General features: G+C 36.8%; 1 protein-coding gene across 7 annotated transcripts in view; it reads right to left on the bottom strand.

Annotated features, from left to right (window-relative positions):
* Positions 1–18,637, bottom strand: part of SLC38A11 (solute carrier family 38 member 11) — a 148,559-nt gene extending 129,922 nt beyond the window's left edge. For 4 of the 7 annotated variants that reach the window (XM_072612186.1, XM_072612182.1, XM_072612184.1 and 1 more), the window contains exons 1-2: positions 17,765–17,810; positions 8,836–8,932 (exon numbers count right to left, since the gene is read on the bottom strand). Coding sequence is in view for 2 of the 7 variants with exons in the window: in XM_072612181.1 (XP_072468282.1) it covers positions 17,765–17,919 (155 nt within the window). In the remaining 5 variants the exon portion in view is untranslated. Of the gene's footprint in view, positions 1–8,835; positions 8,933–17,764; positions 18,129–18,621 lie in introns of those variants that run through there. The other 3 variants (XM_072612181.1, XM_072612179.1, XM_072612183.1) reach the window with 2 other exon arrangements.
* Between the last annotated feature and the right edge of the window lie 453 nt (positions 18,638–19,090).

The raw sequence follows: 19,090 nt of genomic DNA on the forward strand, positions 1-19,090 counted from the left end.
TAACTGCTGGACCAGGGTGCTTAAAGGGGAAAAAAATCTAATGTTAAAAAAAATCCTGAAAAGCTATAGATTCTATCCAGTATTTTCTAACAAAGCAAGTTGGCAGATTTGAGGAAGTGTTGGGTAAAGTGAATGTTGCCAAAAAATTTTGATGTTCATAATAAACCAGCTCCTTAAGTTTCACTGTGTAACTGTGATGCTATAAATGAAACGTTAGCTATTTCAGTAAAACATTAATTCAATTAATATTAGGATCAGAAGAAATTCATTTAAAGGACAGAGAGGGCAATTACAGGATCATCAATTTAGAACTGGAAGGGACATGGGAAGTCACCTAGTCCAACTATCTCATTTTACAGATGAAGAGATAGAGGACCAGAGAAGTTATTTACCAGGGTTACACAGCTAATAAATGACAGAGCAGGTATTTGAACTCATCTTAAGATTCTAATGATAGTGCTATTTCCATGACACCATAAAATGACTGCTCCAATCTTGAAATTTTCTACTTATGTAGCACATATAGAAACATATAATCTCAAACAGAAGTAGTGCTCCATGCTGTATTTCAGTGAACCTGAAACACTTTCTGTTGCAATTGGTCAGGGAGATCACTGCTTCTAATTATGCCTGTCTCCTAGTTTTGGATGCTACAATGAAATATCTGTGCATATTCATGTTTGTTTGGTTGGTTTTTTTTGCCGGGGGGTTGCACTTGGTTTAGGCTAAATGTGTTGCAAATTGCATTAATATCATGCCTACGGCAAAATATTTTTAACTAGTAGGTGTGTGTGTGTGTGTGTGTGTGTGTGTGTGTGTGTGTGTATACATGAAGACTCCCCTCCCCGCCCCCCAAACATACACTTATACTCTATAAAGCAATGATTCTTAAACTGGGGTCCATGAATTTTTAAAAATTATGTTTGATAACAATTTTTCAATATAATTACTTTACTTTGTTCTCCTCTATATTTTATGCATTTATAAACATTATTCTGAGGAGTCCATAGACTTTACCAGATTGCCAAGGAGGTCCATGACACAAAAATGGTTAATCCTTTATGTAGTGCATTCTAATGCCCTACCCAAAAGCCATAAAGGGATTTCCTGCTAGTTCTATTGTTTTTTTTTCAAAAGTTACTCATTTTTGGAATTCTGGGTTATTGAGATTCTACCTGAATAAAACCCTGACATTCCTTGGAGGCAGCAGCTACAAAACTTACTCTATGGCTGACCCAGTGTACACCAGGCTGTTGGTGCAAGGTGGCTATGCTTCCTGTGCTGCCCAATATCCTTGGGCACAATCTCCCAACTCCTAAGCTGATCCTGAAGCTCTCAAGGCTAAGAGGAGATGTATCAGAAGAAATATTGAGGCTGTTAGTAAGTTGCCAGTGTTTGGAATTTCCTCTAGATGAGTTTGAAAGAGATAGAAATAGGAAATATACTGAGTCTGTTTCTGTCTTAAAATACATTCTTGTTAGGCCACCCTGACAACAGATCTGTTTGTGAAATAGGTGATGCATACATCTTAGTTACATAGAATACCCAACATTCTGTTGCTAAGGATCTAAGCATATTCGTGATACCTCATTTTAGGAGTGTACAAGAATGAATAATACATCTATGACTAATTATTAATGACAGAGAAATAACACAGTTGGGTGACAGAAGGTAGGTAATTTTAACAGCAGCAGCATTGTTAACTTTTTGCAAACACAGGGGAAAAAGACTCTTTGAAACTATATTATAGATGGAGGCATATCCTATTTTAAAACAGATATGAATTAAATCACGTCCTAAATTCTACTCTATTGCCTCATCACATCACGGCAGAGAGATGAGATAGAGGTTCTTGAAGGCTAGGGGAGCAGACCCCTGTCAGTTCCCATCAAATTGGAAAGCCTTTGAGTATGGTCTGAGAGACATGTCGCCTAGTTGTCTTCCGAAAACCAGCCCAACAAAGTTCAGAGAAGTGAATCACTATAGGGTTAGCCATAGCAATTCGTAAAGTATCCACTAAGGCACTAAGAAGAGTTGTATTCTGTTTTGGTAGAGAGAACATTCTCATTAATGAAGATAGTTCCTTGAAATATTGTTCAAGAAGGAAAGTTTACAATGCATTCCTTTCTTGAATAAATAGGTTGACACAGGAAGCTTTAAAAAATATATTTGCTTTCCCATGTTTATTATTCACTTAACTGGATATCTGCCTAGAACTTTTAAAGGCTTGTAAAACCATTGAATTTAGGGAGAACTTTTCCAATGTCGTCCTTGGTTTCTGATAAAGAGAGGAACATAGAAGTCCTTTGTTTTTGTCTTTCCTGCATCACTTTGGGGCCCAACCTAAGTAATTACTAAGCGAGAGGATGGGTAAAAATATACCTTGCAGAGCTTTGAGTTTCCTTTGTCTCATCAGGAAAGATATAAAAGAAAGACAATGCATTTTGTTGTTGATAATGATGTTCTAGTTTCTATTAATGTTAAATAATATTTATGTGGAACTTTTATTTTCAAAGTTTTGCATTTTTTGCCTTTTAAGCTGATTATTATAATGTAAACAGGGATAGATATTATCATCCCCATTTTCTAGAGGGGAAAACAGGAGCATCAGAGGTCAAGTAATTTGCCCAAGGTCACAGCCCATGTGATAATCAAGAAAAGAATTGAAATCTTAACTCCCAGATATTCCTTTTACTAAGACTAGCTTGTGTAGGGGGGCAAAGGTCCCACATTTGAAAGTATTAAGTTATATGAGATCTTGAAGTATCTAGAATTTAGCATCTCTTATTTTTAGTGGTTTTAGACAGGAGAGCAAAAAATTCTCTAAACTGTTAGGGAAGTCAGGGAGAGGGGAGGACTCCTTTTAGTCAGTGTCATGTTTCTGCAGACATTTAATTCATGTAATGCTAATGAACATGCTTTTTAAAAACCTCTTTAAACACTTGGTTCTGGTCTTAGCAGCTAAAATATTCTATTCAAGGTATATAGTGTTTTCAAAGTCATAATTGATTGGAATGATTGTGAAAAGAACACTTACATAGACTCCTGTGTTCTAAAAGTTGGAAGGGACATGAGTAGTCCTCTGGTCCCCACTTTGTTAACACATGAACCACCTCATCCCATTTCAGGACAGCTTTATTTGTTACAAAATTCTTCATATTTGGCTGAAGCTTTCCTTTCTAAAACTTCATCCAATGTCTCTGGTTCTCAGGACAATCTGTATTTTATTTGAAACTAGTTCACTAAAAGGTAGGAATGGTAGTTATCAATATAATATAATATATATAATTTATTTTTTTCTCTAGAAGACATTAGGATGCGTACATTCAGAAATATATAGCAGAGACTTGACAAATGCTTACTTGATCCTCAGACAGAGGACACAATCTCTAATGAGGCCCATCCTTGAAGGTTATTAGGCTGGTTGACACCTGTCATAGCTTGGACTTCATTGGCTTAGCTTTTGAACGCTCAGGGTCACTTTCTTACAATAAGGAGATATAAAACTACTTTTTTGGATTTTTTTTTCATGCCAATGGATTCCTCCATTTAGCTGGCAATAAAGGATGACTATCTAATTTTGGATTTTCAAGAATCAGAGAGCTAGGATGTCCCTCCCTCCCTCTCCCCTACATGGTTCCTCATCCTACTTGAACTACCACTTACTTTACCTGCTCTTAAAGATATCTGACCACTCCTTCTAAGCTTGTATTATTTAAAACAGCTTCTCTTAAGAATTTGCTCAAATCCCACCTAGGCAATAGGCCCTTCCCTGGTTCATTCTTTCTGTCCCTCAACCAATGTCTTCCCAACTTCCCTTTGAGATTACTTTCCATTTATACTGTCATACACTCACACAAACATATGTATGTGTATGTATGGGTATGTGTATGTATATATACTTGCATATCTCTATAGATATATATCTCCGCACATTATACACATGCATATATACAGATGTGTATATGTGTATATATGTGAATGTGTATTATGTATGTACGTATATAGTTTTTGCATATTAATTTTCTCATTAGAATGTAAGCTTCTTGAATGTAGAGGCCCCATTTTTTTCTTTTCTTTCTATCACAAAACAGTGAAAAAATATAATATAAAAATATAATATTGTATCTCCTTAGCCCAATTCCACTCATATAGTGGGCATTTAATAAATGCTTTTTTGGCTGATATAATAGCTCATATTAATTTATCACATAACAATTAGCAAAGCATTTCCTTTTCCTGTAAAGCTTAGAGAGATGGTAATGAGAATTATTTCATAGAGCCCCAAACTATCAGAGCCCAGACTTAAACCCAGATAACAAGGTCCAAGTGCTAGTGCATCTCTCTCAAAGTGAGAATGTAGTTAGACTTAGCAGGGCCAGGGTCTCACATTTCATCCTGGGCCATCTCCAGTCATTCTGATGAATACCAGGCCACTGGACCCAGATGATTGAGGAGAAGAAAATGAGATTGGTGACCCTGCACAGCCCTCCCTCCCTCAAATCAAAGTCAACTGCAAGTCATGTCATCATCTTGCTGTCATGGTCCTCTTTTAGAATGAAGGACAAACACAATTTCTTGCACATATAGACCATAAAGCTATGGCTATAGGGTAGCTAACCAATATAACAATTGAATTTTCATTAAAATACCACATATATTTATAAAAAGATGAATATGTATGATAAACCAGGAATTTAAGTATGCCGGAAGCAGTACTGCCTCCATGTTTCTTTATTCTTTCCCTTTGTAAATCACAGACTCAAAGAATCTGAGAGTTGCACTGAATCTTGTGGGGTCTAGTCTATCTAAGGGAATCCTGACTATAACATAAATGAAAAGTAGTGACCCAAGGAGAGACCCAACCCTATGAAAAGCAACCTATTCTAGTTTTTGAGGGGGTGTAATTGTTAGGAAGGGTTTTTTTTTCCCCTAGAAATTGAGCCTAAATTTGCCTCTTTGCAACTTTTAACAAAAGGAAAAAAAGAGCTTCCAGGCAGCTGGATGACACAGTAGATAGAATGCTGGACTTGAACTCAGGAAGATCAGAGTTCAAATCTTATTCTGGACTTGAACTTGCTTAACTCTGTGACCCTTATCAAGTCATTCAGCCTCTCTCTCTTTCTTCATCCATAAAATAATAGAACCTACCTTACAGAGTTGTTATGAAAAATAAAAGAAATAACATATATATAAAAAAAAACTTTGTACACCTTAAAATGCTACATAAAGATAACACCAGCTATTAGTAGTAGGAGCGTTAATTATTTTACCCCTTGCTTCTAGTACTGCCTTCTTGCTCAACTAAACACTAATCTTTCCTCATGACAGCCTTTCAGGTACTTGAAGACAGCTATAATGTATCCCCTGAGTCTTCTCTTGTCTAGAATAAACATCCTCAGATATTTCAACCAATCCTAACATGTCATAGACTTAAAGCCCTTCACTACTCTGGTTGCCCTCCATTTTATCAACATCTATCATAAACCATAGAGCCCAGAACTGAGCACAATACTCTGGATAAGATCTGGCATAGGCTATGTGAGGGTCTATTACCTCTTTATTATTGGAAGCTATGCCTGTCTTAATATAGCCCAACGTAGCGTTAGCTTTGTTTGCCTGTCATATCACACTGCTGACTCATTTTGACCCTGAAATCCATCCAAACCCCCAGATGTTTGTCTTTTCCAGCAAACTAGTGGTTTTATAGCCCTGGGTATAGAGTCAGGAAGCCTTAAGTTCAAATCCTGCGTAAGAAACTCTTTGAGTGACCAAAATACAGCTGAATGAGCTGGATACATTACATAATCTTTTCTTAGGATCAATTTCCTCATCTTTAAAATGAAGTTAACATCCATAAAAAGGACTTGGTAATTTCTAAGGTTCCCATTGGTTATTAATCTATGATCCTATGATGTCCAGTACTATGAAACCATGCTCTGTTTTATACTCATGAAAACAGTGTTTTTAAGAAGTTGATTTTTTAACTTAGGGATACTTTAAAAAATATTTATCCCTGTTGAATTTTTTTTTTTATAATTAGCCCAATGCTCTAATTTATTAATATCCTTTTGGCCAAGGGGAAAGGAATAAGTGTTTATATTGCACCAGTAGTGTTCCAGACACTGTACTAAGCGCTTTACACATATTAACTCATTTGATTTCTACAACTCTGAGAGATAGGTGCTATTATAATCCACATTTCACAGTTGAGGAAACTGAGGCAGAGTGACTTGTTCAGAGTCGCACAGCTAGTGTCTGAGGCCACATTTGAACTCAAATCTCCTGACTCCAGGCCTTGTGAAACTGCTCCTGAATCTTTCCTCTGCCATGGATGCACAAAAAATTAAACTTTTTGACTGAAGTTATTTTCAACATATTTTAGATTTCTTTTTAAGGCTTATTTTAATTGACAATGTACAGTGGCTGTACTCATGTACCCATAAAATTACCATTACTATAGCCTGATAACAATAAAGAAGGCCTGGCACAGAGACAGAATTAGAGCATCACTCATATCCAGCTTCTTTTTCCAATGTCTCCCACAAGGAAAGTGTTCTGAATTTATAAGGTCGGTGCCTTGTGACAGAAATGTCCAGGGCAATCAAATGCCAAGACATTGATCAGTATTCTGGGCATTCATTGACTAGCCCCTATATGATGACAAGCTGCTGGAGGATGATGTATGATCTCAATTTCTAGAAGGTAACTGTTTTGAAATATCATTCTTTATTCTTCTTCTGTGAATTCCATGCCTTTTGTCCTTGGGTCTTTTATTAAATAATTTTTTTTTTACTAAAAACAAAGTAAAACAAAACTCTAATGCCTTGTGTTTTGATGACTTGCACAAATTAAATTCATTCCTTGCTGTTTTCTAACTTTGCAATCTGCCAATCAACATTTATTTAGTGTGTATCTATGCTATGTGTTCTATTATGACCCAACCATGGAGGGAGACCTCTATGGGATGGGGGCAGGCAATGGGCCCCTTTGTCTGCCCTTGCTTCCTACCAATGGGTTCATGGTACCATGCTTGCCTATGGTAAGTGTGGTTGCAAAAAAATCCTACCCTGGTGCCCTGTTTACGTCTAAGGAAAAGAATCATGAAAGAGTCTTTGGTTGGATTAGGCTAAAAAAAAGCCTGATTCTTTGGATATTCACCTGAAAAGATCATTCTGGCACCAAGTGGGGAGTAATGCATCAATCATATTTTAATAAGGCACAAAGAGTGGCAGATAGCAAGGGGAATGGAGTGGGAGAGAAAGAAAGACAGATTAGCAAAGAAATGGGGAGGACAAAAGGGCATATAGAGGCAGCTCCAGAACATAGGATAGGAGTTAGGAGCACTTGAGCAGCACAGGCCCGTATTAGGTAGAGGACTACTCAAGAGGAAGGGCTTTGGGGTCCCATTCTTATCAGATTCTGGGAGGAAGCCCTCACTCTTATTCATATGTCACTATACTAGATATAACAAAGATATCAGTATCATCTTAGAGTTCCCTAATTTATGTAATATTTCTCTGGTTTTATTGGATATCTCTGGAGTTTATCTGTAGCTTTATAAAAGCAAGCACCCTGACATACATGGGAGGGCTTGCTGTACAGGTTCTTAGATCTGCTTTTCTAAAAGGAAAGACAACTTTTGAGGGGTCAGTAATCACTTTAATCAAGCATATATATCATTCACTTAGTTCAGGAGAAAAAGTCAGCACCCTGAACTTCAGAGAGAATACAAATAGAGAAATAAAGATCAACAGACAGGGCTTCCAACTGCCTGACAATAAGCAATACATACATTATAGAGCAATGGACAGATCCAACTGTCTGACCATATATACGTAGTTATCAGAGAGAGAAGCACCAACATCCGAGTTTTCAAAGCCTGAGGTCTCCTTAGTGGCTACCCAGAGTTTCATCTGGCCAAACAAACACTTCCAATGAGTAAACCCCTAAGTAAAACCTCACCTCAGAGTATTTATACACTTTTCAGAGCTGGAAGGCAGGACCCTCTGACCCAGTGCCTCAATAGAAATGAGCAAAAGGTACTTGAGGCCTATTAATGGGTGCAGAAGACATAATTAACATTATAATCTTACAGACTGTGGGGCTATTACTGGGGTCTAGCTAGCTTCTCCTAATCTAGGTCTTAGTCTGGATGTGGCCTTAATTTAGGAAGCAGTTTGGTTTTTATTTTTGGTTTTGCAAACGACTTCTATGTTTTCTTTTCTACTCTTAATTCCTCATTCCTGTTTATTGTTACCTTACACTGGCTACTTATATACTGTGGGGTGGGGGGGTTGGGGAGGGAAACATAATAAGATATAATTTCAACACAACTGTGCTGAGTGTTTTGAGAAATATAAAAATATCTTCACTGCCACCTCGAAGCTTATAGTCTTGTCTGGGAGATGATTTACACACTCAAAAAACTGAATAACAATATAAGACAGTATGTGATAAGTACCAAGTGAGTATTACAGATAATACGGCCATAGAAGTTTGTAGGATCATAGGCTTATGAAAGGGACCTTAGTGACCATCTAGTCTGAACCCATTTTTTAAATGTAGAAATTCAGCCCAAGAGAGGTTAACTGACGTGTACAACATCAAAAAAGTTATAAGCAGCAGAACTAGGATTTGAACGCAGAGGGTCTAACCCGAAATTCAGTGTTTTTCCCACTATAGCACACTGCTTTCCTCAGACAGTGAAAAGATCATTGTGATGTGAAATAGCCAGGGGAGGCTTCACAGAGAAAGAAGGGTTCTTAGGAGTTGGGGTCATGCTAAAACTTTGGTGGTGAAAAGCCGTGATGACAAACAAGAGGAGAACAATACCTGGACCATTCACTTAGACAGCAGAGGTGTTAGAAGACGTCACTGGAAAAGATGACTATCGATCAACATCTGCGAGGTGCTATGCACCATGTTGGTGCTAGAGAAAAAAGTACCAAAGTAAATCACAAGGAGCTTATATTCTAGTGAGGAAGAAAATAAGTATATATAAAAACAGATACAGCAGAAATATGGAGAGTAAAAGTAGGAAACCAGGTGACACCATGAAAAGAATGCTAGCCCTAGATCAGAAAGACTTGAATTCAAATCCTGCCCCAGACTCTAACTAGCTGTTTGATCCTGGGCAAGTCTCTTAACCTGTCTACTTCAGCTTCTTCATCTATAAAATGTGGATAATAATAGCACTTGTCTCCTAGGATTTTGTGAGGATAAAATGAGACAATATTTGCAAAGTAATTTGCAAGATAAAAAAATGCTGTGTAAATGCTATTATAATGAATATAAAAATAGTTAAATGCAAGGTGGTTGTGGGCAAGGTACTAGAAATTGGGGCCAGTCAAGAAATATTTCATACACAAGTTGTTTCTTAAAGAAACGGAAGGACTCTCTAAGGAAAAGGTAAGGAGAGAGTACATTCCAGATATGTGGAGTGGCTAATACAAAGCACTGAGATAGGAAGTAAGAGTATTGTTCATGAGAAACAGAGAGAAAGCCAGTTTATCTGTATTACAGAGTGTAGGAGGGAGAAGAATGTCTAGAATTTGGGGCTAGAGTACATAGTTTTGGAGTCAGAAAGCTCTGAATTAGAATCTTGCCTCACTAGTTATCATTAGCAAGTCACTTAACCTCTTAACTTTAGTTGTCTTATCTATAAAATGGTAATAATAATACTTACCCTACAAGGTTGTTGTAAAGCTCAAATGAGGTGACATATATAAAGCACTTTACAAACCTTAAAGGGCCATAAAAATGCTACTTCACTGCCACCACCGCCGCCCGCCACTTAAACTTAGGGTGGAGAAGTTTCATTTGATTCTTACAGCAAGCCTATGAAGTAGGTACTATTATGTCTACTTTACCCAAAGATTCTATATGCTTTGCCCAGGGTCACACAGTTGCTAAATATACAAGACAGGATCCACACTGGATACTACTGACTCTAAATCATGTATACTTCTCTCTACAACATGATGCCCCACTTGCTTATCTGGAGACTGCTAATTTCAGGCTCTCTGTAGTCTTTACTAAGGTCTATGTGATAAAACCAACTGTGAGCATGCTTCACGTGTCAGACTATAGAAATCCTCTGCTTTTGCCTAGTTGCTTATACCAAATCAAGGTGGTAGCTAGAACTGTGGAAGTAAATTCTGGAAGACTGAAAGGGGCAGTTCTAACCACCAATTCCATAGCTATGGAACTCAAACCAAATCATTATCACGACTGAGCCCAGAAAAAAGAATTTTAGGTAAGAGAGAAGTTAGGGAGAGTAAGCAAATAGCATATGGGATATTAAACTATGAGAACCTATGAAATCTATAAACAGAATTTTTCTCATCGATTGTTTTTCTCACTTTTCCCATTGCATTTTCCTGTATAACATTTCATAGTAAATCTCCTTTAAATAACTAAAATGTGGGTATATTACCAGTCAGGCTGTGGATGGGGTGAATGAAACCCTGTGGCCTTTTCCTCATAGCTGCTTACCTAGCTAACCTGAAGGCTTTTGCAAATACTAGTAAGGGAAGAAAAGCGGCAGCTTAAAATCTGAAGAAGCCACAGGATGCAGAGCTCTAAGCTTAATAGTGAGCTTAGAACTGGGTTTACTGGTCAAAAATAAACAGCAAATGATACAATTGCATAGTACAAGAACTCTTATACACCCCATGGCATAATACCATTTGTAAAGCTTTCCATCATCCCAATTAGACCACCATGATCCTAAACTACCATTTTGATTAAGCTTCTTTTATGTACTCATCAGGTTCCATTTGTATTATAGATATTTTTATACTTTCCACCAAATCCTTACTCTGATGAACCACTGAAGATGGCTCTAGGTATTTGAAATCTATCCTACTAGTGGTAGTTTTGGCAGGTCCTACCAAGCTGGAAAAGTTGGACAATGGCTCTTTTCTGTATTTGAAGATCATTCTAGCTAACTTCATAGAGGCTTGTCACCTGAAATATCAGGTGATGGTTTTTTTTAGCCATATCATCTCAGGAGCCAAATGCACGGAGAGGTGCCAAACCACATCAGTAGGGATGAGGAAAGGAGAAGGGAATAAGCATCTATATAATTTATAATACAATTATATAATATAATATAATTTATAATTTAAATATTTAATTTGGTCTTCACAACAGTCCTAGAGGTAGGTGATAAGAGAGTGTTCAGCATTGATGAAAAAACAGGTGCTTGATGTACTAAAATATCTGCAATATTTTATATCTTCCTAATTAGAATGTAAATTTCTTGAAGGCAGGGAATATTTCAATTTTGTCTTTGTATTACAATTTCTAGCATAGTCCCTTACACATGACAGATATTTGATAAATACTTGTTAGCTTATTGATCTGAATAGATCGTGAGCTCCCTAAAGGTAGAGATGACTTCTTCTTTGTTTATTATAAATAAATATTTATATTTCAAATATAGCTTATTTATTTTTATAAGATAATTATTATTATCTTATTTATTTCTTATCTTATTTCTTATATTATTTATTAACACTGACTCAGCACAGTGTTCCATTCTTTGCAGATAGTAGGGACTTACTTACTATCTGTTGAATTTGAACTGAACCACTGACTAAAAAAAGGAATAAAGGGAATTAGGCAGGGAGTAGGTTGGGAGTAGGGAGAGATGAGTCTAGATGTAGAAATCCTAAGTTTAAACTGACACTGGGGCATCAACACAAGTAGAAATTTGTGTTCAGACAAAAAGATAAGCAATAAAGACAGAGGCTCAGAAGTCAACTGCATGGAGGTGATAATTAAAATTGGTAGAGTGGATAAGATCCTCAAGGGAGAGATTACATACAGCGTAGAACAGAGGGCTCATTTCAAGACCACATAGGCAGTATTGACATTTGTAGTTAATGGAAAAGCTAAACTAATTAGATTCAGAAAGAAGTCTCTTTAAATTGCCCATGCAATGCCACATGACCTAGAGATAGTTTTTTAGGAAACAAGTATAAATCTAGCCTTTGCATCCCATGCCCAGCCACTGAAATCCCTGAAGTGCATTATCGTGCTTGTAAAAAAAAAAAAAAGTGTAACTGATTTCTTACATGGAAACAATAGAAAGTCTTCGTTCCTGGCTGAGCAATAATTGTTCCATAACTATGTAAGCTCTAACCTTAATTAGTCAATTAAAGCTCACTCCCTCAGTCCTGCACATTACCCAGGATAGATAGAGAACTCATCTGATTTCAGGAATTTCTCATCTCTCCTAAACATGAGCTATAAATATCATTCATTTTAAATGTATCTATTTCACAATTCCATAGCAACAATTCAAGAGTCCTGGGATCTGGGAGAAGGGCATGCAGTGCTCACATCATGCTTTCCCTCTTGTAGAGCCTACTTTGAGGAGTCAGCAGGGGATTGTTTCATGGAGCCTTGCTTGTATGTTGAAGGGATTTTGTTTGCTGGCATACCCTGTTGATTCACATGAGGGCAACATGGAGACAAAGAGAAGGGATGAGTACTGCCAAATAAAACTGAAAGCTCTAATTTAAGACCTAACATTCTCAACAACATCCATTAAAAAAATAAGATCGTGGTCAAGATTCATTTTTTAAAAATCACTCCCAGTTAAGTTTATGTTCCTAGTCTGTTACATTACAAAAATCAGACTTGCACCTAGACTATTTATGAAGAGATAAATGGAACTAATATTTTAGTGTATCCCTTTTTAGGATTTGAGGACAGAGACATAATAACTTCAAGTAATACTCATTCTATTACCTGGAATTTTGATCTTATACTGTAGTAGATAAAAATTAGACCATGGACAAAGATGGCACAGGATGACAGCTGAGAAGCTATTTGTGCAGAGCTGCTGCCCCAGGTGAATAACCTCAGTTTTAGTCTCAGTCCTTCATATCAACACATACTTGGATGATTGAACCCTTTCCAGGAAACACAAAAGAGTTTTCACTTCATCCTAGAGCTCCTAAGACACCAAAGAATGACCCTGTGAGCTGTTTCTACCTGGGAATATGAATTAGGCCTTGGAAAGTTCTGTGGGAGCAGGGCTTAATACACTGCAAGCAAGATTTGTGACCACATGCTCATTCTTGTGCAAGATATGAAAGAGCTATATACATACATTAAAGTATATATACTATGTTAAGATTAGAATTTTAACCTGACTTGCCTTTACCATTTCAAAATTATTAGATGAAAATTACTGTCAGATATGTTTTAGGGGAGATTCAGGTCAAGTCAAGAAGCATTTATTAAGTACCTACTATATGCCAGGCACTTTGCTAGTGCTAGTGTACAAAGGAAGGCAAAAAAAACCCCACCTCTGCTCTTAAGAAACTTACATTCTAAAGGTAAACCACATGCAAACAAGATTATATAGGACTAATTGGATATAATTTCAGAAGGAAAACACTAGCATAGGGGAGATTAGGGAAGGCTTCTGGATAACAAGTTGGATAAGCAATCCCTAAGATCTCTTCCATTTTGAAGATTCTGAGTGACCTTTGGGGGAATCTCTTCACCTCACTGCGTCTCTGTTTCCTTATCTGCATAATAAGTCAAAAGTCCCATCCAACTCTAAATACTATGAGTCAATAAAAAATATCACCCTAAGCAATAAAGCATTCTTGCAAATAAATTCTTAGTAGGATGATTCTTTTGAAGAAATCATGCTTCTGTGCAATTTCTGCTGTTAAAAAATTTATGTCATTCTCTATATGTGGAAATTTAAAATTATTCTAGGCTGACCACAGTGCATATAAATTCAAGAGTTGAAATGGATTCCATGTGATTTGCTTGGAAAAATCTTGGCTATTTTATTTTAAGGAATTACAATTAAGTAATAGGTCTGTTCAGTAAGTTTTATATTATGTGTTTCTCATAATATACATCAAAGATATGTATTAATAGAAATTAATAGACTGACTGGAGAATGAGCAAGGAATATCAGTTAGAAAGCCCAAGCACTGTTTCATTGTTTCCTGTCTAAGCTTCTCTGCAGTAAATTCAGAGACAGACTAGGGAGGATTCACAGTGGTGAGCTCCAAAAACCATCAAGGTAATTAAATAATTAGAATATTGGATTGGATGTCTAATATATATGCCTTCAATGCACTACTTTGATATACAACAACATAACCCATTTTGATTAGGTTGACTTTGAGGACTTATCAATGAAATCCAGTAGTCTTTGTTTTAGCAGAGGTGTAGTAAAAATCAAAGTACTTGAGTCATTCTTTGAATATTTTCATGTAAAAATACATCAGGCCAATCTACTATGTCATTGAAAAATTCTGATTATTGATCAAAGGGTCAGAGCGTTGAAAAAAAAGCCAAGTCTTTCTAGAGTCAGAGCAGGTTTAGATTATCTCTGGGAAGGAAGAATGAGAAGGCTTTTCTGTCCTCTACTCCATCATTCATACAAGATACTGTGGCATCATCTAATATCACAGTGCTTCTCTAAGTTACAATCTCTATGGAGTGGCTTCAGGTACTGAATGATAGGAATAGAGAAGAAGATGGATATTTAACTTGCTTTATTCTTGAGGTTGCCATGGTTATAGTTTGGCTTTAGTCTGTGGCCAGTTCACTCTGGAACTCTATAAAAAATGAAACAAACCCAATCCTATTAAACAGTGGTTGCAGTGGTTCTGAAGAAAGTCTGTTGTCATCTCTAGTGACAGAGGTCATCCATTCATACTGCTTCTCTGAAGATCACACATGGAAGACTAGGTCCAATTTCACGCTCTATCCCTTATCCCAATTCTAAATTATTTTTCTCATGTGAAGAATACTGTGATATTCATATTTCTCCCTTTGTCTAGGCTTGTAATCAGTTCCCAGAGCTGTGACTGGGATCTTCAGCACCAGACAAGTTCAGAACCAGGGATAGACATGAGGAAATACAGACCCTAGAATATTCCGAGTCCAGCAGATTCCACCTTTATTGCTGATCCAAAAATATCCAACATGAGAATTCATGGTTCACAAGTCGAGGCAGCACTCAGGCAGTTAACCAGCCCCTAGAGCTGTCTTGGAACAGTTGTTTAGGGTTAGAGAAGACAGAACATGGAACTGCCTTAGGCTATTGTATGCCACTGTCATTACTGATTCTGGGTCTCCCTCTTTGTAATGGAAAGGACCACCAAATCAGGTGTTACTAAGACAGTTTATTCTGGTCAGTCACAGATGGAGAAAGGTAGCTGTAGTTTACGGTAGTGATGGTACTGTCACCATCATAAGTAGCTGCCCCTGGTCCAGGTATGGAAAGAGAGGACAAGTTCCCTAATTCCCTCCTCCTCCTTTCATAAAATGGTGCTATCCAAGATTCTTCCCCACTCTGGACTTCTGAAACTTACAGTCAATCCTATATTGTTCCTGCACCACCAGGTGGAACTACCAAAGACATGAAATGCACCCTCCTACATGAGAGCCTTGGGACAATGACTTAGTCACCTTGTGCTGCTTATCATTCTGACTGCTTTCTGATCCTAGGAGAACATTTGGGGTATTAACTTTAGGACTTAGTACATACTTAATGTCACTATTCTGAACTATAGGCTAAGGGTGCCCTCCTCCATGCACTACCTCAATTCTGAATCATTCTCATGATTTCATTCTCTTGATTTCACAAATCAAGGTATGGAGTTGTGAGACTGATAAAAAGGTATAGCCATTTTCACAACTCTTAAACCTTCACAACCAAATAGAATGTGCCAAATTTACAGTCATTAAAACTGCCTTAAAGAAAAAGTGGAAACACCTTTAGACAAAGTGAGCCCTTTAGAAATAATAGCAGAATTAAATTACCAAGCTCCCATTCACCCTAACCACTCCCTCTTTGTGCACTGGACCAAAACAGAACAAAGAACACATTGGATTTGTATTTCAAGTTATGACTTCAATGGCATCCACATAGTCTACTTGGCGGTGACTTGATCTGAACTCCCTTCCACTCCATATGAGGCAGAAAACAGCAATGATAGCAATATGATGGAAAATAAGGTATAATTCTTAGGAAGTTAAGAGACAGCAGTACAAGACCAGTCAGTGGGAGTTCCATTCCTGAGATGTAATGAATAAAGTGCTTCAGTTAGGAAGACCTGAATTCATATCCAGCCTCTGACACTTATTAGCTGGGCAGGTCACTCTGTTTGCCTCACTTTCTTCAATTGTAAAATGAGGATAATAATAGTGCTGACCTCATAGTGTTGTTGTGAGGATCAGATGAGATATTTGTTTTAAAAAAAAAGTGCTTGAATAGTGCCTGGCACATAGTAGGGGTTATAGAAATGCTAATTCCTTTCCCCTTCCCTAGAAACTTAGATATGGTTACTTTTCTCCCAGTAGAATTTATATAGGTAAGGGTGTCAGAGACCTCACCTCAAAGAGACTGAGGCCATTCAAACCTAGGAGCCAATAAAGGAAAAAAAATTGCGTACCACACAATATACGGACAAATAGTGAAACAGTAAGGAGGGAAAGAAGTCCAATATAAACAACTGGAAATAGAAAAAGGCTAAAGAACAAAATACATGAGGAGAAAAAGATAGAGTATAAACCTAGCTCCTAAATAGGTATACCAACAGTGAAGTTCAAAATCAGAAGGAAAATCAATAAGAATTTTTTGAAGGCCATAACAATGAAAAAATAGTATATTTAAGGGAAAGTGAACCAAAAACCCCACATTAAAATGTAATCAAGACAACAAATTCTGCAGAATGTTCAGAGAGAATATAGAGCAGCAAAAACTCTAGGACACTTAAAAAAAACTTTTACAATTGCACATTTTAAAAAGAAGCTAGATTGGAAATCAGAGTTTCTAAAGAATAAGACAAATGTCAGAATAGACAAGTTAAAGAATAGAAAATAGAAATACAATGGAAATTTTATCCATATAATAGTGATTTTAAAGGAGAATGAATAGAGTTGGAATTCAAAAATATGGGAGTCAAAGAAAATTTGACAGAAGAATAACAAAAGACAGCTATGAAAGAATTTGAAATCTATATATGCCAAGGCAACTAACTCTGAAGAGAACACAAAAATTAAAGAGGATAAATCATGCAGAAAATATGCTAAAGTTTTAAAAATGATTATTATCTTATAAGAAACTACAAGAAAATTTAAACCTTCTACTTCTCCCCCTGTCCCCCCTACCTCAAAATACTACTGGATCCAGTGACACAGACCTCCTTGCTGTTGCTCAAATAGTAATAAAGGAAGGGCAACTCTAGCCACCCAGGATGATTCCATAGCAATGAGAAATCAGAGAAGAAACTGGAGTATGACATTTCAAAAGGCAAAGATTCTAGGGATATAGCCCAAAATAACATATTTTTTAAAACAGAAACATATGGACTTTCAACAAAAGAAAGACATTTAAATCAGTCCTTCAAAATATACCAAAGGTGAAAAGAGTATTCAACTTGCAAACATGTCAAAACAGTGAAACACAAGATTATAATTACAATTACCAAGAAAAGACTAACAAAATCAATTCCTCATGTGTCTAGGGCAAGGCAACAATCTGATTAAGGGTTAAATGAAAGACCAAATTGATCACCAAGGTCCAAAAAGATATGATGGGCTAATGATTTTGAGGAGACTGATAGAGAAAGAAAAGAACAAAATTTATATTTTATATATTAAACATTTGTTTGCCTATATACATAAAAATCAATTTTTTGTTGACACACTGGGAAGTAACTCAACTGGAGAAAGGAGAGGTAAGATATATAAAAGAACTGGAGGTACATACCCATTTAGATGAGTGAAGAGAAGAGAACAGGAAGAGGCTGATCTCTCTGTGGAGGGGAAAAAGAAGTACAATGGAAACACATTGTTATGGAAGTAACAGAGACTGGCATCACAATGGTTTTCACCTGGAGAGGAATGGTCACCTTGAGAAACCATTTTCTCTCAACATGACTTAAGCTCTACAAGGCTGCATTCCAACCTAGGGAGAAAGATAAGAGTCCAGATTGGTAAAGGGGCCATTGTTCTAGAAATTGTATATTAGAAGTTGTTTATTAGAAGTCACAAGATGGGCAGGGGGCGGGATTGGATCATGCACAATGACTTGGAATTATAAAATGACTTCTAGCTTATTGTCTCCTTCACTAAATGGTTATTTCTAGGAATAAAGCGCAGCAAATTAGCCCAATGAAAACAAACAATACACGGAAACCAAAAGGCAAAGATAATGAAGGGAAAGATGAGTCAAAATTCATAGATGAATAGGTATAGGAATAGAACAGAGGACAGGGCCCAACTTTTATATTTGAGAAGTCCTATCATTCATAAAAGACAGAGAGAAAATAAAAAAGGAACTTTAAGTTAAATAGCCCAAGAATGAAAGAATGGAAATAAGAATAGTCTAGATGAAGATAGAAAAAAGGTGGATAAATTAAATGTGGTACAAAATAAAAAGAAATGTAAATAAACAATTTAAGTAAATCCAAAGAATTTTCAATATGAAAGTGGGGTAGGGGGAAAGAAAGTGGGAACAGATTAGGATAAAATAAGTATTAAGTAAAACTAATCATAAAGTGTTGACTTAAAAGAGGAAGGGGTAAAAAAAATTTTTTTAAGAAGAAAATACAGATCAAGGCTTACCATAAAGGGAAAACCAGTCTTCTCAGCAACCCACCCTAGAACAGACTGCTTGGGGATCCCAGTACTCAAATGCTGGGATACATCCCCCCAAATCCAAACATATGCTCAAACTCACAACAATTACCTTTCCTTGCCCTATTATATCAGTATGCTAATGATAATCACTCAATATCAACTGTCCTTTAAACTGCCTCAGTAGCTCCATACGCAATGTCGAAAATTATGACCCTATCCATCTGGATTCTACACTTTCCACCTCCATACTCTTGTCACACACTTCCAAGGACTGGTTTGCTAGCTACACCTGTTAGTGATTACTAGCATCAAGAGAATGTCCTAAGTGTTCTTTTATTGCTTGCAATGTAATCAAACCCTTTTTATTTGAGTGCACAGCTGTTGTCTCTCCATTGTTGATTATCTAATCTCAACGACCCTTGGGATTCTAGAATGGTTTGTGAGTTCCATCTGA

This window comes from Notamacropus eugenii, chromosome 5, assembly GCF_028372415.1.
Source record: "Notamacropus eugenii isolate mMacEug1 chromosome 5, mMacEug1.pri_v2, whole genome shotgun sequence".
NCBI lineage: Eukaryota > Metazoa > Chordata > Mammalia > Diprotodontia > Macropodidae > Notamacropus > Notamacropus eugenii.